This window comes from Girardinichthys multiradiatus, chromosome 20 (genome assembly GCF_021462225.1).
Source record: "Girardinichthys multiradiatus isolate DD_20200921_A chromosome 20, DD_fGirMul_XY1, whole genome shotgun sequence".
NCBI lineage: Eukaryota > Metazoa > Chordata > Actinopteri > Cyprinodontiformes > Goodeidae > Girardinichthys > Girardinichthys multiradiatus.
The window spans coordinates 28,224,480-28,246,234 of NC_061812.1; the positions used below are offsets into that span (position 1 = coordinate 28,224,480).

Here is a 21,755-nt window from a genome sequence, read left to right on the forward strand (position 1 = left end):
AGAAACCTCCATTAATAATCATTCGTATTCCACATTGTTACTTAAAAGTCATTTCGTTTGCTTTTCGTCGGTGTTTTATACAATAACTCCACTGCACAAAACCTGTTACTATCAGCTTTTAAATAATCAAGTAATTTGTGCACACAAAGCACCGCAGCAGGGTGACTACACACCTCTGTAACAGGTTATGGCTGTTAAAGTGTCTCAGCTCTGTCATCATGCAGTTATTAGAAGGTTTTTTCATCTGTCAGAGAAGTGTGGCTGAGCCTGGTGAAGAAAAGGTTTTCTCCTGTCACTTCAGTAACAACAGAGCTGAAATGCTTCCTCCACACAATCAGGTTGAACTTTATCCAGCTTGACCTATGAAGAGGAGTCATTATGAAAATTGTGAGATTTTCTTCTGTTTTTCTGTAGAGCAGATGGATGATGCATAACAAGACAAAATAGCTTTAAATCACATAAATAAAATGTATACATTTTAAAACCTAATAAATTACATTTTCATCTCCTTCCATTAAGAGTTCTGTATAATCATGTAAGGTGAAGGTCTTGCGGAATCTTTCTTTGCCATAGCTGCTTTTTATGTCCAATTTTGGTACTATATTTCTAGTCCAGCATGTATCTAGACAAAATAAAGTTTGATTACTTTAAATAATTTTTGTGATTTATTGAAGGAGGAATCTAAACTGAGGAGCGTAACACCTTGATGGGAACATGAGGCAGACAAGGAGAGGATCATGTTTATGAGTGAGAACAGTTTCTGTGAATTTGAGAACAATCTTAGCCTAATATGACCAAACTCAGTTTCAATTTTTGAAAATATCACAAAGTGTTGTAATGACTTTTTTAGCACACTACTTTTCGATCAGTCATAAAAAAAGTTTTTTAGTCCTTTTCTCAGGCTGCTAGCAAAAAAACAAACAAAAAACAAATTTAAAGTATTTTAGGCTACACACTTTGTTTAATTCATGGTCATTCAAACCCCATCCTACAGCCCGAGGACTGGTACATGTTTCAGATATAATACTGTATGAAGGTTAAACTATTTCTAAACCGGATTCAGCCCCTGATACCTCAGGATCCTACAAACGCTCGTGGTTAGCAATGTGACTTGAATAAATGTAACAACGGCATGCCATAATTCACTGTTTTACTTGCCGGCAGCTACATTTTTCCAGGGATCTACTTCCGTTTCGGCACCGTTGAGGTCGGATGATGACGAGTGTTATTCTCAGCTCTTTCACCGTCCCTGCTGGTTCTCCGCCGCGCGTCTTGACGCGAGCCTGTCCCTTTAAGAAATCTGTGAATGGAGCGTGAACTTGAGCTTTCCTCGATGACGTCAAGGGTTACAGAGGTTGACGCTCGCTCAGAAAGAGCCACAGATCCGCGATGACTGCACAGGGGGGGGGTAGATTTTTTTAATTGTCGCTTTTTCATTTGTTCTCATTTTTTATGTCTCAAATTAAGTTTTAAGTTGGAATATCTTTAGTTTGTGCAAACATAACAGTTCCGCTTAAACCTCCGCCCTTTTCTGAGCGCCCTTTTTCTTTATTTTCAGACATGCGTCTTTTTGCTTTTGCATTCTAAAGAGTCTGGAAATACCAAAATGTCCCTGTTGGATGACAGTAATGCTGGATTGCTGCTGTAAGAGAGACCAGTACGCTTCTGTCTACTCCGCTGTTCCGTTTTAAGTGAAAATGCTTCATAATGAGGAGGAGCAGGCGGTGACTGCAAGTCCTGCGCAACACGGGACAGCGCTCCGCAGCAGTGGCTCCTCCAGCCTGGGCAGCAGCACAGTGGGCCTCCTACCACCTGCTTACCCTAAAGTGGAGTTCAGGAGAAACGCAGTGACTGATGACTATAAGATCACATCTCAGGTCCTAGGTCTGGGAATCAATGGCAAAGTGTTGGAGTGTTACTGTAAGAACACGGGGGAAAAGTGCGCCCTTAAGGTTTGTATATTTTGTGTATTTGCATTAAAAGCATCAATAATTAATTTCCCCTCAGCCTAAGTTATTCTTGCTTTAGAAATATTTTTTTCTTCAATAATGTCCAACATTTGCTTAAATGAATTAAAATCGTTTTATTATTCTTATTATTTAGTATAAATGTCCTAAACATTTTTATAAAATTAAATAAAGCAGTAATCAGTCAGACAGCACATCACTGTCTGGGTTGCATTCAGTTTCCTGTTTTTCTGTTTTTTCTCTGCCTGGTGGACAATGATGTAGTCTGTAATGAAACTGCATAACAGTCTGTATTACTGGCATTTAACAAAAGTTGTAATTTTCCTCTCATCTACTCCACAATGAGTGTTCAGAAATGATCTCAACAAACAGCAGCCTACAGGGCTGCAGCAGAGCTTCTCAAAAATAAACAGGAAAAGTGGCTCCAGTGACTGCTTCCACATGTTTTCTTTGGAAAGTCTTTTGAGGCCATGACCAAACAGGTATGATGAAATGTTGAGAGCTATGTCTTTCTTGATTAGTGCTCATGTTTGAGTGAAACACTCTAAGAATTGCTGGTTAAAAAGAAGGGCCTAATCTGTGTTATTTTTCTAACCCAGGCTTTGGTCAAATATGGACCAATCCAGGCTTGGAGTGACCTAACACAACAGGGTTGGGTTATGGGTTTGAACCCAGCAAACTGGGTCATCATTTTAACTCAAAAAATGCAATTGTTAGACTTTTCAGGTGAAGCGTCTTGTCAGAGGAAGATCATTCCAAAAGTCTTCCATCTCAACAGGATTGGAAAATTGTATTACAGTTTAAAAAATTCAAATTACAATATTTTGAATTTCCCTTATTTATTGTTTTCCTGTCTTTTTGTTGTGTCTTACTCATTTCCTTCAAATTGAGTTTTTTTCCTTATAAACTAATAATGAAGTAATAACTTTTTTTTAAACAATAACTAATAGACTTCTCAAACACCCTTAATTCATTTTAAAAAAATCTAAATTTCACTAGTGATCTGCTGATGTCACTTTATCATTTTATTGGCTAAATGCCTCATTGTTCAATAAGACTGTTTTTGTAAACAGAGATTTTTTCTAACAAGCATAACAAGCAGGTCTGTTTAACTAAAACACCAACAGCTATGTTTCTGACTATGATAAACCCATCAATATCACTCAGACAGGTCCTGATTTAAGGCAACGTCTCATATCAGGAAACACTGATTAACTTCCCCTATGCTGCTTGTGGGCTGGACAGACTCCCGTGCTTGAGCATTGTCTGATTGGCATAGCAACGGCAGTTTGTTTATTGTGTAAAAGCAGAAATAAGTCCTGGCCACAGCGTTGGAGCATTTTAAACTAGTTCAGCTTCTTGGAACAAAAAAAATGAACAAATGTGTCAGTTGGGAATAATGACCGCAGAAGCGACATTTATTAAAACGTATTAAAAAACAATTGAATATTGAGACTAAAATTCATACTCAATGTTAAACACTATGTACATATTACCTGTCTATACTGACTTAATGAGTAATTCTTTGGTCAAAGTGTTAATGTTGAATGTAGCTAGCGCTAGCTTACGCTACCTACTTAGCAGCTAAAAGGTTAAAGGCTTTTCTTAAGAGAACAAACTAAAGTTATGAACACAGCCCACTGACATTAACGTTACTATACAGCATATTTTACCATCTTAACATTGCTTATTTTGTGTAAGAGGTTCATTGAAGTCTGATCAGGTTGTTTGTTTATTTCAACAATGATAGTAACCCATTAGTTTTTAAAGTGTAGCAGCGATTATCTGTGTTTTTCAAGAGAAGCTGAACATTTCTCACATTCATTGCTCCTCCAGGATTTAGACTGGACTTGTGATTTTCTCAAGGATTGATGAGTGGATCAGAGGAAAACGTGATGGCCTCAGTTGCAGCCCGTGGCCTCATAGATGGATCATGTTACTGAATGCAGTCACATAGATTCAGAATTAATGCATTTTTAATATGGAATCGCTGCGTTGGATGAAGGCAGATTAACAACTCTCATTATAAAACCTAAAAAAAGTATTTTTGGTGTGTTTGTGCAGATTCTCTATGATACTCCTAAAGCCAGACGGGAGGTTGAGCTACACTGGCGAGTGTCAGGAGGCCCCCACATCGTGCGAATCCTCAGCCTGTATGAGAATATGCACCAGGGGAAGAAATGTCTGCTCATTGTGATGGAGTGGTGAGTGTTACCAACACTTTGCCCAATACAGACATAAACAGCTTATTTAACCACCTAGGGCCAAACAGATAATAGATACCAGGGAGATTTTGGAAATAACAGGAAGTCTCCAAATCCTTTTTAACTCCATCCCTGAAAACTGGAGTTTCACTAAGATTCCCCTAAACAATAATTAAATAAAATACAGAACGTTAACCATGAATGATCATTTATTTTAAGTTATCATAGTATTACCACTGGATCTGAATGTTTTGGGACCCTTTCCCCACTGAAGCTGGTGAAATCAAGTTAAACAGCAATGAAAAGTTCATAAACACAAGTCAGAGAGACAATATTGTATAATTCATCATTTAAACTTTTTTATGTTTTTGGCTTTAGTAGTAGTGTATAAAAATAACTTGTCTTGGTGTCTAACTACCAACAACAAAATTTAAGCTATTTTGAGTGAAATATGATCTGAAACATTAGCTTTTTCTACATTATTCTCAAGTTAAAAACCGCTAACAACTTTTAAAATCTGATCTCTGAATTGCATAATTATCTTTTTTTCCACTTTCTATTGTTAGCTATTGTTAGCTTCCTGTTTAAGTTAATTTTATTGTGGTTTTCCTTATGTCTATGACATGTTTTCTTTCTGTTACATTTGTCTATATTTTATTTCTAGGTTTTGAATATTTTATTATGTTTACTGTTTAATTATTTTTATTAACTGTTGTCAGCACTTTGGGGATTGTTTACTGGTTTTAAAGTGCTTTATAAAATAAGTTTGCCTGACTTGGTTTGGCTCAGTTTAACTTTAAGGGAAAAAGACTATGAAGAAGCATTGCTATAATGCTATCCTGAACCTTTATCCCCTGGATCCTGTTTACCCTGAACTGTTTGTGGTCTGTGTTTTGACTGCCGCTGCTCTTCATGTAAAACTCGCCCTCTGATGTTGACAGACTCACTCAAATCACTCCTTCTCCTCAGTAGCTTAAAGCTTGCAGGAGTGTTGCCAAGTTTGTCTATATCTTACTGTGTGCAAAATCACTCTAAACTCCAAAGATGTAGTTCTAACATGTTTTAAATCAATCTAATGGACACAGACATCTGCTATCACTACATTTGTTGCCTTGGATGAACCGGGGAATATGTCAGGTTTACAACCTGATATTCTGACATATGCTGTACCTACAGTTATAACAGGTGATTTTTTACATACCAGTTGCACCAACCACAATAGAGACTCTTAATTATCAGACGTTTAATGTATTAGGCCAATTGCCACTTGTCACATGTTTGTTCCAAGCTTTAAATGTGTTAATGATTAACTTTTCTACAGGGTTGTGGTGTTGTCTGTTTGTTTCCCAAAACAAAAAAGCTGTTAAAATGTATAATATAAATGGCTTAACAATAAAATATTACATTCAATAGGGAATTTTATTTCTCTGTCTCTGCAGATGTCCAAAAACAGAAGTCCATAATTTTAAATATATTAAAGTTAAAGAAAATATGAGACGTTGAAAAGTTTAACCTGGGATGACTGAAATATAATACTGAGAAAATTCAACCCATTTGAAATATTTGCACCCTCCCCTACAATACCCCACCCTGAAGGTTCAGGGTATTATCAAATCTGTTGCCTTCCGAGTTGTTTAAACAGAGGAACGTGGCACCTATAAATAAACTATATAAACATATTTGTATTTATATTCAGTATATGTAAATATGGTTTCAGCTGTATATAGGTACAAAAACACTTTTTAGGAAAAAAATAAATGTTCCACTGGAATTAAAAGTGGTTGAAAATCATTTTAAGTAAATGACTGAAAGTCTGAGCAACTATAAGGGGCAAAGCTAGGCTGTTCCACAGTTTTGGGGCCACCTTTGAAAAGGTTCTGTCACCTCTAAATGGTTTACTTTTGCTCTGAAGAGTGACCTTCTATGAACAATAAATCATCAGGCACAATGGTTTGCTCTGTTCCAACTGTTGTGGAGAACCGTCCTATAGGTGCTCGCCAAGAGTGTCCTTTCTGTCCCAGTTCTCATGTCTTTGTCCACCTTGTCTCAGCATGGAGGGAGGGGAGCTGTTCAGCCGTATCCAGGCCAGAGGGAACCAGGCCTTCACTGAAAGAGGTGGGTCAGATGTTCTGTTCAACAGCCTTATTTACATCATGTAAGGTTTGCCTCTGGGTTTATGTTGAATGTGTCCCTCAGAGGTGTCGGAGATCATGCACAACATCGGCACGGCCATAGAGTACCTCCACCATGTGGACATTGCTCACAGAGATGTGAAGGTATCGCTGCTCTCAGAGTAAATCCTGTCAGAGAACATAAGAGAGGATTTAACTTTATTTTTTTCTTTTTAACAATTCCAGCCCGAGAATCTGCTCTACACAACAAAGGACAGCAACGCTACGTTAAAACTGACTGACTTTGGCTTCGCAAAGGAGACTAAAGTGCACAACTCCCTCCAAACCCCCTGTTACACCCCGTATTATGTTGGTGAGAGCGTTCACCACAACTGGAAGCTACTGCTGTCAGTCATTTTATGACTGATGGATGTCATCAACTTATACTTTTGAGCATCTGTCTTTGTACATTATTGATTGGTTTTAGTATTGTTTTTTTTTCCTTGCAGCACCAGAAGTGCTCGGACCGGAGAAATATGATAAGTCATGTGACATGTGGTCTCTGGGGGTCATCATGTACATCCTGTGAGTATCATGTATGTCTCGATCTCATTCAGCTTCATTTATTATATAGATCTGCTAATCAGTTGTTGAAGCAAACAAAAAACTGTTTTTCTCGCTATTTTTTTTTTTTTTATGTTTTCTTCTCTTTTTCTTATTTGTTTATTCTTGTCTTTTCTTTATACATTTCTTTTTCATCCCTTTTCTTGATTTAAATTTTTTATTCTCTTTTTTGTTTGGTTTTGTTGTCTTCCTTTTTATCTTTTTCTGTTTAATTAACGTCTTGTTTTTTTCCTCATCTTTTCATTTGTTTTCAGACCTTTTATCGGATTTAGTGTTAAATACAGATAAGGTTATTATAGTGGGGGATTTTAACATGTTGACACTGAAAGTGGTAGCCTAAATATAGCGTTTAATGCTATCTTAGACACAGTTGGCTTTGCACAAAACATTAACAAACCTACCCACCTTTGTCTTCATTCTCTGGACCTTGTGCTAACATATGGCATTGAATGTAAAGACATAACAATATTTTATCATAACCCTGTCCTGTCTGACCATTTTTTAATAACCTTTGAGTTTAATTTGGCCGGGTGCTCCACACCTGAGGGAGAATTTCATTGTAGTGGATTATTGTCAGACAGTACTGTGGCAACCTTTAAAGAATCTGTTCCACTTTTAATTTCCTCATTAGCACAGAAAAGCACAGTGGAGGGCAAATTTTGTTTCTTCCCCTTCCCACAAATTGATTCTCTTGTTGATAGTGTTACATCATCATTGCGTGGTGCATTAGACAATGCAGCCCCCTTGAAAAATAAGGTAATTATTCATAGGAGGCTGGCTCCTTGGTTTAATTCAGAGCTGTGTACTTTAAAGCACAATGTTAGAAAATTGAAGAGAAAATGCCGCTCTACACACCTAGAGGATTCCTACTTAATCTGGAAAAATAGCTTACTGTTGTATAAAAAGACACTTCGCCAAGCTAGAACAGCTTATTTCTCATCATTAATAGAAGAGAACAAGAATAATCCTAGGTTTCTCTTTAGTACAGTAGTTAAACTTACACAGAGTCATAGCTCTGTTGAGCCATCCATTCCCTTAGCTCTCAGCAGTTATGACTTTATGGGATTCTTCTTAAATAAAATTTATTCTATTAAAAATAAAATCTTTGATATACTCCCGAAGATGATTACTTCATCCTCAGCAAGTGAGACAACATTGGAAATAACTGCAGAAGCTGATTTGTGTTTGGACTGTTTTGATTCTGCGGAGCTTCCTGAGTTATCAGAAATATTAGCTTCATCTAAACCTTCAACTTGTATGTTAGACCAAATCCCAACCAAATTATTTAAGGAAGTGTTCCCTCTGATTACCAGCCCCATTTTAGATATTATTAATTTATCTTTAGTAAATGGATATGTACCACAAGCTTTTAAGGTAGCTGTAATTAAACCTTTACTGAAGAAACCTTCGCTTGATCGAGATGACTTGAAAAATGACAGACCCCTCAAATGTGTGAGCATTTAAACAGCAATGACCTGTTTGAAGAGTTTCAGTCAGGCTTCAGAGCTCATTATAGCACTGAAACGGCTCTTCTGAAAGTTACTAATTATATTCTTATGGCCTCAGATAATGGACTTGTGTCTGTTCTGGTTCTGTTAGATCTCAGTGCTGCATTTGATCCAGTCGACCATAATATTCTCCTAGAAAGGCTGGAATATGCTGTAGGGATCAGGGGAACAGCGCTAGGCTGGTTTAAATCTTATTTGTCTGACAGGTTCCAGTTTGTTCATGTAAATGATAAATCATCTTTAAACTCCAGGGTTAATTATGGAGTACCACAGGGTTCAGTACTTGGGCCAATTCTCTTTACTATATAAGACTACAAGCATGTCTTGAAGACATAAAAACTTGGATGACTTTAAATTTTTTGCTTCTAAATTCAGACAAGACAGAAGTTGTCGTCTTTGGACCGGAATCTTTAAAAAAGAAACTGCTTAGTCAATCACTTAACCTGGATGGCATTACATTGACCTCCGGTAACACCTTTGTTATTTTTGACCAAGACATGTCATTTAAATCCCATATTAAACAGGTTTCTAGGGTTTCCTTCTTTCATCTCCGGAACATTGCCAAAATTAGAAATATCCTATCCAGGAGTGATGCTGAAAAACAATCCATGCATTTGTTACTTCAAGGCTGGACTATTGTAATTCTTTACTATCAGGATGTCCACAAAATGCAGTTAAAAGCCTTCAGCTGATTCAAAATGCTGCAGCAAGAGTTCTGATGAAAATTAAAAAGAGAGATCATATTTCTCCTATTTTAGCTTCCCTTCATTGGCTCCCTGTTAAATCCAGAATAGAATTTAAAATTCTCCTCCTCATATATAAAGCCCTTATTGATTTAGCTCCATCATACATCAGAGATCTGATTGTTCCATATGTTCCTAACAGAGCACTTCGTTCTCAGACTGCAGGTTTATTGGTGGTCTACTTTTAAGGCTAGGCTTAAAACTTTCCGTTTTGATAAAGCTTATATTTCAAGTGGCTTAGGGTAACCTGAGCTATCTTCCTTATTTTTACTTCTGTCTTCTTCCCTCCCTGTTGGATGGAGTAAGGGGGAGTCAGGTTTAGCCTAAACCGCCTCAGTTATGGTTGAGGTGCAAACACACCCTCCTACCTGTATGACCCCTTCTCTTTTCCAATGGTTATAATCAGTCTGACAGAGAGAGGTATCCCAATCCTTGTGGTTTTTAGTATAACAATGGACATCAGTGGGATCTAGATGGACAAACTTTATCAGTTTATTATTTTCCTTAGTGCCCCTACACGTGGCCCGTTCTGGGGTGGCCGGGCTCTGGCACTCGGTGGTTTGGTCTGGCCTCCCCGGCGGCCCCGCACCGTTCTGGACCCTTTGTGGGGTGCCTTGTAAATAAGCGCTATATAAATAAATAAACTGAAACTATCTCTGTAGTTATGCTGCTATAGGCTTAGGCTGCTGGAGGACATAATGACCACTTTCACCCTCTCCGCTACATTCTCACAATACTCTCCAATTTAGCATTATTTGCTGTTATTTCAGTTTTGAACTTTATGTTCACTCTCTTTTCTCTTACTAGAAGTTACACCTGGCCTGACTCTGTGTCTACCTGTGACACCTTTCTGGAGAGGGGCATCGTCCAAGCTTCTGCTGGCAACAACTTAATGCTCACCCTCTACCGATGATCCACATAGCCCTGTCTTTCAGTGTTTAACCCTTTCTCTCTCCTAGACATGGCGATTGACTGAGCTTAACTGTAACTAATTATAGGTGCTCTCTTTCAGACTCTAACCTTGAAAACTGGCTCTGAGTTTATCTGTTCTTTCTTTCTAGGTGAAACGACTAAAGGAGCTACATCCATTAACATTTACTTTTCCTTCCCATAGAAAGTACTACTGGATCAGTGCTTCTTTGGTCTCTTTGTGTCTCTGCTCTGTTCTCTCAAACCCCCAGTCAGTCGTGGCAGATGGCCGCTCACACTGAGCCTGGTTCTGCTGGAGGTTTCTTCCTGTTAAAAGGGAGTTTTTCCTCTCCACTGTCGCTACATGCATGCTCAGTATGAGGGATTGCTGCAAAGTCAACGCCAGTGACTGTCCACTGTCTCTACATGTTTATACAGGAGGAGTGACTGCTACAAGTCTCTGACTCGATGTAATCTGCTGGGTTTCCTTTGATAGAAAACCGTTTTATCCAATTTGAATAAATAACTAACTCCGACTGCACTGTTCAATGGTTAGGATTAATAGGAATGTATCTACCTGACTTTTGTGAAGTGCCTTGAGACGACATCTGTTGTAAATTGGCGTTAAATAATTAAACTGAATTGAATTTTCAATTCTCCTGTTTTTTTGCTTTGTCTTTTTTCTTAATTGTTTTTTCTTTTTTTTTCTATTCTTTTTAATCTTTTTTCTCAATTTAAATTTCTTATTCCCTTTTTTTCTTTGGTTTTATTTCCTTTTCTTTTTTCTCTTTTTTTCCCCTCTCATCTGTTGATTTGTTTCTTCTGTTTCCTAGGCTCTGTGGATTTCCCCCTTTCTACTCCAACACAGGTCAGGCCATCTCTCCAGGTATGAAACAGAGAATCAGACTGGGCCAGTATGAGTTTCCCAACCCTGAGTGGGCTGATGTTTCTCAGGAAGGTCAGTATTTTATCATTTTCTACTTAATACAAATTAAATAATTGAATAAAGCTATAAAACATTTATTTTGTTTCATTAAAACACAAGAATGTCTTCAATGAACATGGCAGCAGCACACAGACCTATAATTATTAAAACATTTATTTTAGATCTAATGCACCTCAAACTGGAAGAGTTACTTGACCTGCACACAGCCTCAACGTTTACCTTCAGTAAACTTCTACAGGTTTTGTCAAACTGCTGCTTTCTTTCTGTATCAACCCTTATTTAGTCTATTGATGAGCGTTTCTTTGGTTTTGGCCTCATTTTCTGACCATTACCATAGTGGATTAAACTGTGTTGGATCGACCTATAAAAGAAAACAAAAACCTTTCTATTCCTTCAATTCAGCTTATGAAGAATATCAAAGACAAGAAACTTAAGGGTTGGTGATATGGAGGAAATAAAAAAAAATATTTAGCGATGATTTAAAACCTTTGCACAGCACTGAAGCCTTTACAACAGACTGAATGTTTAGGAGCATAATGCTTTCTCTGGTTTTGTAAACAAAAACAGTTTTGCTTGAATCCAGTAAACTGTGGCATCAAAAAACACATTAAAATGTAAGCTGCTGGGTTGTTTTCCTGCAGCCAAACAGCTGATCGTTCAGCTGCTGAAGACAGACCCCAGTGAGAGGATGACCATCGGTCAGTTCAAGAACCACCCATGGATCAGTGTGAGTAAATACTTTGCATTCGCTATGTCTGTAAACCATAACGGTATACTGTTATATGAGTAATATTTATGCTTTGACCCAACAGCAGTCAATGGTGGTCCCACAAACACCCCTGTACACCTCTCGGGTTTTGACAGAAGAAAAGGAGCTGTGGGACGATGTGAAGGTGACGCATGGACCATCTGCATGGTGGTTTTTTTTGTGTTTATTTTCAGAAACTTGCCACAAGGTGGCAGACAGGTACCTGATCACATTCACAGCTCAAACTGTTCCCACAGGAGGGAATGACCAGCGCCCTGGCCACTATGCGCGTGGACTACGACCAGGTAAAGATCAAGGACTTGGACACGTCCAACAACCCTCTGCTAAACAAGAGACGCAACCGGCCGGCGCCTAGAGCGACAGGCATCGCAGAGGGAGGGGACAGGGGAAAGGGAGTGTAACTGTAAAAGAGAGGTGGCATTTAATGAAGGGCATGAAAAAAAAAAGATTTCTGAACAAAATTTATGTAAACGTAAGCTGTAAGCAATACCCTATCCACATATCGTATACTTTGTGTGTTTGTTCCTTGTGTTTCATTACTCCTTAGTAGAAAAAAACAATCTCATTTATATTTTAACAATTGCATCTCTGATGCACTGTAATAAATTTTTTTGATTTGATTATGTGTGTTTTAACTTCCACAGTCGGAGTATTATGATTATGGATTAATTCATATTTATCAAAAATCATAATTAAAAAAATCATAATTCAGGGAAATAATTTCTTAACCAAAAATAATTTCTTACAAATAGAAATCAGAGATATCCCCTGGTGTTGTGGTTATGGGTTCAACGTTCTTAATAATTACAATTAGTTATTCATCACTAATAATTGATCATTATTAACCAAAAACACAAACTGTCACTGTTTATTCAACCGCTTCACCGAAGGTGGGGGAACTTCAACCTTGTTTTGACAGATAAATCACTCTTGCACGAAATGAACACAAACGCTTCTCTTAATTATATATATGAAGATTTATTGAAGCCAAATAGTCCTGATATACCATTTTTCTGGTCCAAAAACCTTCACCTAACTAACAAGCACTATTCTACACAAAGGGAATAAAAATGACTACATAACAATAATAATAAAAGACAAATATATAAGCATTTAGTGTCTATGAAGATCAAACCAGCAGTTTTATGGGCAAAATGTGTAATTTGGGTTAAATGGAAAGAGAAGTCCTCCTGGTGCTGATGTCTTGATTGCAGCGATCAGCTGATAAAACGGTGGAGCCACGCCCCTTTAGCCTCTAGCAGCTGATCGCCCCAAATCTCGAACAAAGAGTCATAAACTCTGAGGTGGGAATCCAGTGGGAAAACTCCAGTAGTAAAACTGGAACAAAGAGTGGTTGGGCGAGGCCCAGACCACAGCTGCTTTGGATTAAAAACTTTTAAAAGTCCAACTTCTAACTCCTGGATGATTTGAGATCAGCCGGACAAAACCTTAACCACGCACGATACAGCAGCAAATCAAAACACAGCCCAGCATAAAACACTTCAATCAGTATTGCATGCAACAAGTTGATACCTTGGATTGACTACTGGTGATCCTACATCACCTTAACTCTGCCTCGTCCTGACCAGACCTCTAAATGCACCTATCCGGTTTAATATGAAAAGAACAAAATTACTTTGACGTTGATTTCTGCTCTTCTCTGGTTGAGGATGGATCAGGTCTGAAGAAAAACGAGGGAGGGGGGTCACATGTCCGTGATCACCTCAAAAGAAAAACGGTAACCTCTCGACTGAATAAGGAGGAAACTCATCTCTTTGGAAATAAAACCTCTGTGGGTTTTTCACCTGCACCGGATGTCGGCGTGGTCATCGATCGGCATATGAATCTTCTGACCTTCTTGTATCAGAGATAATTCCAGCTTTCAAGCTCTTCCGAGAATGGCCTTGTGGAGAAAAAGTTTGCCTGCGAGCTTTTGTCTCTCCAGAGATGTGCCTCCGTTGCTTCGTCCCGTGAGACACGCTGGAAATAGAAATGAAAGTTTAGTTTCCGCGGGTTTTATAATCCCGGGTGACGTCAGAGCTGCGATGTCTGTTGAGCTGTTCAACTGTGCGACCAAAATGGATGACTCCAACAATTTAAAGCATAAGAGACAACGGTTTTGATTTGCTTCCTAATTTCTCCTGTTACACACTTCCTAAGTCATTTCCTGAGGCTTTGCAAAGAGATATGCTCCTTATTTGTTCCCACTTTTCAGAAAAACATTGGCTAATTTAACAAAAAACCAATCTAGAGGATGCAGTGATAAGATCTAGATGTCTATAAACCTCCATAAAAAGAGCCTCTGTTGCTCATAGGGGCTGGTTTAAGCTCAGTACTTGTAGCATTAAATTTTTTTAAACACTCAACATCAGGCATCATTTTCGCTTACCAGTTTGTGACTAGTTCGCTATTTGGCATCATTGAAAATATTCAAAATACGATCACACCAATAATGCTTTTTGTGAATTAGTGGCATTGTGAAGGTTTGGGTAGGTCTCAGTGGGAGGAGGCTCCAGGATGGACCCAGAACTCCCTGGATGGATGGATGGATGGATGGATGTTAAGTCAACGTTATCCTTCACAAATTAGTGCTTTATGCTTGTTTTCATCTAGATTGTGGTGGCAGCATTATGCTGTGGGAATGCTGTTTTTTCAGCAGAGGGAAATAAGTTGGTCAAAGTTGATGGGAAGCTCGATGGGGTTTATTACAAGGCAATACTCAAACAAAACGTGAGGTTTACTTTTCATCGAGGCAAACATACATCCACCCTGACAACGAAATGGTTTTGATCCAAATTTAAATACGTATGAATGCTGTTGCAAAGCGGTGTAGAAACAACATGAATCAAACAAGCAAACTTCACCCCAATTTAATTCTTGAAATTCTGTGGTAATTTAAAACATTTTAAACCCGGGAAATGCACAGAAATTGCACCTGCCACAGTTCCGGTAGTATGAATGCAACATCAGTTTCAAACAGTTGTATTAAAAACAACACGGCATTCGTGAAAGCCAAATCTGTAATAACTGTGGCTCTGTGTGGACACCCAGGTGAACATGCTGAGCCCCTTTCATGGTTGCTCTCTGATGGCCAGAACACATAAATAGATTTGCCTATTCAAAAATGTACTCTGTTTCACTGTCCATAAATTTGCATGAATGCACGTTACACAGGAACTACAGGCATTCAAGCCAGGTATGAAGGTCAGAAAGGACTTAATGGACACATTCAGAAAGGATGTAAGGATAAGCTTGAGGCAGCTGAACTAAGCAGAGGACCAAGCAATGGCATTCGGTCAGATTCTCCAGGCTCATATAATGAGTGATCTGCTGACGATCCGTGAGAAAGGGATCCTCGTCAGTCTGCTGGAACCACACTGTGAGGTCAGTTCTGGTTAGATTACTTAAATATGGCTGATATGTGGAAACATTTAACGCAGAACTAAAATTACCTTAATGCAGCTGATTGTTACTCCTATATAAACGTTAATATGTGTATAAATACTTATAATCTTATACTTGGGGTAGTTTTTATGCTGTTGGCTGCAGCTTTCAGGAGGCCTGGATGAATGGGCTTTCTGTGTGGGCTGTTACAGTTTTCCTGGTAGTCGATGTTTGTCTGGGAACCCAGTGGCCTCCTTTTGGCCACTGCTTTGAAGATTTGTTGGAGGCATCTCTAGGATGACCACAATCATTGAAAGGAAGATCAGCTTTGAGAGAGAATTTTAAATCCTTTGGTTTATTTCATAGCTAGAGACCAAATTATCTTAGTTCTACCTTTAAATACATTTTGATCCGTCACATTGCCACATACATTGTTGGGAACCAAACAAATCTTATAAAATCAGTGAAGTAAATTTTACAGTTTCTTACTGATGTTTATGAAAGCACACAGTGTTTAAAAAAAATGCTTGTTTCCAGTATCCACTTAAAAGTCGTTAGTTACATTCCTTCTCTGTAAAAATAATCAGGCTCTTGGTTTTAATGAAAATATAGGTTTCATCAGTATATTATATCAAACTATACTTTCAATAAGGAAAGCAATGAACTATGAAATGATTAAAATGGACCATTCTGCAACATTACCAGCCTCTATAAAGAGGACACTGGTTCTCTGAAGGGTGGTCCATCTGCTCTGGAACGCAATTAACAAGTAAGATGTTTCTGAGAAAAACATAAAAAACCCTTAACTATTTAGAAAAATGACAATTAAAAATTAATTAGTTTCACACAGAATTCAAGCAGATTAATTGCAAACTGTTGGCATATTTCATAATGAGTTGAAATCATATCTCAGTACTTAGCTAAACAATTTAAAGCAATGGGTAAAATCATTTTCACCTCTAGGATGTAATTATGTTATTTCTATAATTTTTTCCAGTAATCTGCAACAGGATGTCAGACAAGAACACTGAATAGTATAGTTAAGTGGTATGCTCAAAGACAGGTGTGAATCAACTGTGAGTTGAGCAGCACAGTTCAGTATGTGGGCTGGGCCAATGAACAATTTGATCACACACTGCTGTGGGACGCTTATCCAGTTCTTTATACATCTCATAATCAGACTTTCCAATGGTATAAGATTTATTGGCAAAAAGCATTGTTTAAAAAAATCAGTCAAACACAAATTTCCTTACTTTTTGCACTAAGTTTAGTTGAATTCAGTTATCATGTTCCCATTATTAGAAGCGATTGCTATTTGAGTCATTTATCACTTGTGCTTTCTGCTGTAAGACACAGATAGTTTGTCTTATAAACTGAGACTTATATGAGTAGTTAAATAAATTGTTTTATTTACCAATTTTCTGCATTTCTTTGTTTTATTTTGACAGTGTGTAAATGTGCATGTACAGACTCAAGCTAGGACTCCCCTTTACCCCCAGCAAAGTTATCTGACTGAGACTGAGTACTGAGTTCTAGCCCAGAAAGGCACAAAGTTTCAAAAGCCATTCCGACAAACTAAATGTAATATTGTATATACACATTTTTAATAAATATGAAACATCATAGCTCAAAAGAAAGACAAGAGAACACATAATTCAGGTAAGGAAGATGGGTGGCAATCCACAAATTCAGGAAATATTTGCAAGAAAACAGCTGCACACCCAAAACTGTCCATTCCTACTTATAAAACAGTTATTAAAAAAGTAAGTGTAATATCACATAAATAGCATATTTAACGTATATTTAACTGTGGTAACTTAAATGTTTAATGATGTATTTTAGTTGGTCAAAACTACTGTAGCCCAGATACTCCAGGCTAGTGATTCTGAGGGTGGGAGCCGACGCTGGCATCGTTTGGACTGCGGTGTAGTGTGCCTTATTGAGGACATGTCTGTGCAATCCTACTTCCTGCGTCTCTACTGTGTCCAGGTAAGTAGAACAAGAGAGAGCTAATTACTCCACCGCCTCAAACACTCTGAGACGGGTAGGTTTTTTTTTTCCTCAGTAAAGTGACCACCATTTTTGTTTGCTTTGTGTGTACACGCCGAGCTGCACGTATTGGACAGCTTCCTCTAATCTGCTGCTTCCTCTGCAAACAATGAGCCCTGTTTTGATTGGTGCATCTGAACTGCTGCACATATCACAAACTGTTTACAGCCACTTTCACTTCTTCTTTTTCTTTTGTCCCTCCCCTTATTACAGCGTGCCAAGTTACTGTGGGAGCAGGAATTGTACATTCCTTTCAAATACACTGCAAGTCGTGCCTACTTCTATACTTTCTCAGGAGAAGTAAGTCATCCTGTTTGAATAGTCTATCTGTGTGTTCATTTTGCTCTGTGCAGTGTCTTGCAAAAGCACTCATACCACTTGAACATCTTCGCATTTTATCAAATCCAAGCCACACATTTTATTTTTTTGGGAACATTTTTGGGGTATTTATTGTGATAGACCAACACGAAGTAGTATATCATAATGAAGTGAAAGGAAAGGGGTTCATGGTATAAAAAGTTTGATAGATGAATATCTGAAAAGTGTGTCATGCATTTTTATTCATCCTGCTGGGTCAATATTATATCAATTGCTTTTGCTCATTTGGAGACCGAATTTTGTTTCCAATTTTTGCTTCTAAGCTCAGATTGGATAGAAAGTGTTTGGAATCATTACAATTTAAAATCTTGCCAGAGATTCTTGGTAGGATTTAGATGTGGACTTTGACTATGTCATTCTGACACATAAATATTATGTGATGTACACCATTCACCATTTCATTGTAGCTCTGGTTACATGTTTAGGATACTTGTCCTGCTGGATGGTGAACCTCGGCCCAAGTTGTACGTTTTCTTCCAGGTTTACCCTGGACTTATCTCCATTCATCTTCATATAAACAGCTTCCCTGTCCTTGCTGAAGAAGAGCATCACCAAAGCATGATGGTGCACTTCCATGTATCAGTGGGGAGGCTCATCTGATCAGAGCACAGGCTTCTACCTTTTTGCTGTGTCCAGTATGGCTTGTTGCAAACTTTGAACAGGACTTCTTATGGCTTTCTTTCAACAACAGTTTTCTATTTGCCCAATCTTACACTTTTCTTACACAAAAAAGGTTGAGCGAGATGAAATTACACAGATATGTTTACTTATTAGGTTACCTCTGGAACGAATTGGTTGCACAGGATTTTATTTATGACATCAGATTGAAAGGGGTTTGATAGATTTGCACACCAAACTTTCCACACTTTTAATACTTTACTTTGTATTGGCCTATCACATAAAATCCCAATGTGATACATTGAGAATTGTGGCTCCAATTTGAAAAAATGAATGAGAAACAAATAATTTTGCTATGTACCATATATATTGGACAATTTGCTCTTCCTCTGCAGAACCACCAGGTCGGCCTCAACTTTGCAAATGAATCAGAAGCAGAGGAGTTTCAGTCTGCAGTGGAGGCTGCTCAAGGTTAAAACAAGGAGCTGATGAATTATCTGTCTGTCTAACGATCTCAGATTAAATATGTTGTGCCCTTCACAGCAAGTTATTAAAAAAGAGAAGCAGTCTGTTATTCTTTGTTAATCTTCATTAACATTTTTCCGTTTGCAGAAAAGATGACAGTCATGATTAACAAGACAACAACTATAGCTAACAGCAACTCATTAATCAATCCACCTGTTTTAGGGTAAGAAAGAAGACACCGCTTTTTAATTGGAAGGCTGAGAAATTCATTGAAGAAACAGTTAACAGCCTGTTTGTGTTCTTTGTAGGGAAGAAAAACTGGAGAATTTGTACGAGGACGCGATTTCAATCCCACCTGCTAGAGCCTCTCCAAGTTTGGTAAGCCAGTTTATACTGTTCATGGAAATACATATGAGACAATCATTATGTCTCGGTCAAACTGTAACCGCTCTCTGGACATCTTTCCATTCTCTGCTGTATTTAATTTTAGTTTTCAGATCTGGATCCTGGTATGAGTAGGTTGTTGATGAAGGCAAGACTCAGCGAGGAAGACCTAAAAAACAAACATGTTGCTGAGGTTGTTGACTGCATCATTAAGCAGTTTGGAGGACTGGAAGCTGTGCAAATGGAGCTGAAGAAGAAAGGTTTTCTTTACCTCAAATGGCTTTTGTAGAAACAACAAATTATAGTTAAATTTCTTGTTTTCAATTGTCACAAAATCAGCAATTAAGTAAATCTGAGTGACTTCTTTGAAATATTTGATAGGCCCTGTCTCTCAGACTTTGCCAAGGGCTGCAGGGGTGTCCATGTCCCTTGCTTTGCAGAAAGGGCCCTTACCACCGGTCCCCTCAACCCAAAACTCTCAAGAGACACCATATAATGTAACCACGATTGATAAGAGTCAGGATGCCCCTCCTGCTGCTCCAGCAGTAGAAACATTGAGAAGAAGTGCAAGTTTTAAAGATGTAAGAGTAACATGAGTCTCAGTGTGCATTTGTATTTTTAAAAGTCAAGGACTAAACCAACTGTTTTGTGTTTTGCGTAGATGGGCTCTTCAGCAGAACCACAAGGAAGCGATCTAATCTTGAATGCACTGAGAGAAGTATTCAGACAAAAGCAGATGCTCCAGCAAAACTAAAAATATCAAAACTAAGACCTAAGAAAGAAGAAGCCAGTAGATGATGGGAAAGAACCTCAGCTTGCAATATATGATCTAATTTAGATTTGTATTGTTCTCACCCAACGTCATCAGTGCAGCAACAAGAAAGCTCTGGAGATAATGGATGGTTCAATGAAAATGTTGATCCTTCACAAGTCAGTAAATGTAACAGCTTTATTTTGTAACCAATCACGAGCAAATTTCCAGAGTAGCTTCCAAATAAAATAATATGGAAATGTTGACTTTCATATTCTTGTTTACAGTTTTGTTTTTCTTTTACTTTTTGAAATTAACTATTTATTTAGTTAAAAGCAAAAATATCTCCACACAAGGTCAAAGGAGGCTCTCATTAAACTTTTTAATTAACGTCAGTGTTTCAAATGATTATGAGTTGGGATGCTCACAAATGTATCTGTAAAGATCTGAACACTCATATTTCACATTCCATCAATAAAACTTCATGAGATAGTCCAGGATCTCAGCAGTGAGGTTCTGTGAAAGGCTTACATGCAGTTTATATTGTACTTGAGGTAGACACTGAAGTTTTCTGTGTCTGTATTCAGGATAAGGGTTGATAATTAGCTAGTCCAGGTGTCTGCAGCCTGTGGCTCAGGGGCCATAAGTGCCTTTTTGGTCTTGATTTCTCTAGTTGAAAATGACGAAGAACCAACCAGTTTTTTTTAAATAGATATAATAACAAATGCAGGTGTTAATGTTTTTTTTTGTTGTTGTTTTTGTATTTAATATTTGCATTGAACAGAATGACACTTAAAATACCAGTAATATTTTTTTAGATCTATTTCTCTTATCTTTAGGTTGGAGACTATGTTGGGTTTTTTACTTAGTTTTCCACAAATATCAACATCACAAACAATAAATGTATTCAGCCTCTTTTTACAAAACTTTCCTTTTTTTCCCTTTATTTTCAAACCTAAAAATTGAAACAAAATGGCGGTTCTTTAAAAATAACAACAAATGTTCTACAACAAATTTGCTTTGAACAAATTTTATTTAGCTGGACTGTGGAAACAAATTAGCCTTTGTATTGCAAAAGTTGCACATCCCTGCATGAGCTAACTAACACTATTTTATGAAGCAATAAAACATAATCACATTTGCATTCAGAGGTTATTTAAGGAGAAGCTGTTTATTATTTACAAGGGAAATGACAGGTTGGAAGTGGTATGCCAACAAAAACCTCCCTGAGTGAAAAATGAACTCAAAGCATACAAAGTGTCTCCAGGCAGATTAAGTGTCTGATTTAAAACTAAAGCAATGTAAGAATCAAAATTATTATAGAAATTTAACTTAGAGTTGTTTTATTTAATTTGACATGGTTTAGTTATCAAGGAGGTAGTTACTCTGACTGAAAATACTTCATATGTTTGGTCTCAGTATGTGTTTGACACAGGAGGATCATTGGTTGAGCACAGCCTCTTCCCTCCACTTCCATAGTAAAAAATGAGTAGCTTCTTCATAAATTCCTAATATATGGTTAGCATAAACTGATAAAGATGTTTTTGAGCCTGGAGTTGTTTTAAGATGGTGGAACTCTGTTTTGTTCTTGGCCCCTCTCAGATTAGTTTTTAGCTTCATTCAACAATTCTGGATTTATACTAAATTATGAAAATTATTTACTTATAATTTTAAGAATATCGCCATCAAAAATCATAAACTGCTCCTCTGAAATAGTCCCAAAACAAGAAAACTCTCACATCTGAATAATCTAAGAATGTGTTTTTGTGGTAAACAACATGTTACAGCGGAGAACATTGTGTGTTTTGCTGAGAGAATAAAATTAATATGTATCATGATTTACTTTTTTACAACAATGTGCATAATAATGAAGGCTATTATGTCATCCCAACATTACCCTTGTAGTTTTAAAAGTCATGTGATGCAAATGTCTAACTGTGGAACC

General features: G+C 37.6%; 2 protein-coding genes across 3 annotated transcripts; both read left to right on the forward strand.

The window, feature by feature from the left end:
• Positions 1 to 1,203: 1,203 nt before the first annotated feature.
• On the forward strand, positions 1,204 to 12,401 carry LOC124856272 (MAP kinase-activated protein kinase 2-like). 2 transcript variants are annotated; one of them, XM_047346576.1, is made up of 11 exons: positions 1,204 to 1,408; positions 1,559 to 1,952; positions 4,032 to 4,171; positions 6,222 to 6,286; positions 6,368 to 6,447; positions 6,529 to 6,655; positions 6,792 to 6,867; positions 10,900 to 11,024; positions 11,654 to 11,739; positions 11,825 to 11,905; positions 12,018 to 12,401. In XM_047346576.1, the coding sequence occupies exons 2-11, from the start codon at positions 1,698 to 1,700 to the stop codon at positions 12,180 to 12,182; spliced, it is 1,200 nt and encodes a 399-aa protein (XP_047202532.1). In that variant the 5' UTR covers positions 1,204 to 1,408; positions 1,559 to 1,697; the 3' UTR covers positions 12,183 to 12,401. The 2 variants fall into 2 exon arrangements, with proteins under 2 accessions (XP_047202532.1, XP_047202531.1); XM_047346575.1 differs by having other exon boundaries at positions 1,204 to 1,952.
• Positions 12,402 to 13,700: 1,299 nt separating this feature from the next.
• Positions 13,701 to 20,082, forward strand: si:dkey-197j19.6 (wiskott-Aldrich syndrome protein). The gene is made up of 9 exons (XM_047348335.1): positions 13,701 to 15,165; positions 17,008 to 17,154; positions 17,428 to 17,514; positions 18,606 to 18,681; positions 18,823 to 18,898; positions 18,984 to 19,053; positions 19,166 to 19,319; positions 19,441 to 19,640; positions 19,721 to 20,082. Exons 1-9 carry the CDS (start codon positions 15,067 to 15,069, stop codon positions 19,811 to 19,813), a joined length of 1,002 nt encoding a protein of 333 aa, XP_047204291.1. The 5' UTR covers positions 13,701 to 15,066; the 3' UTR covers positions 19,814 to 20,082.
• Positions 20,083 to 21,755: the final 1,673 nt, after the last annotated feature.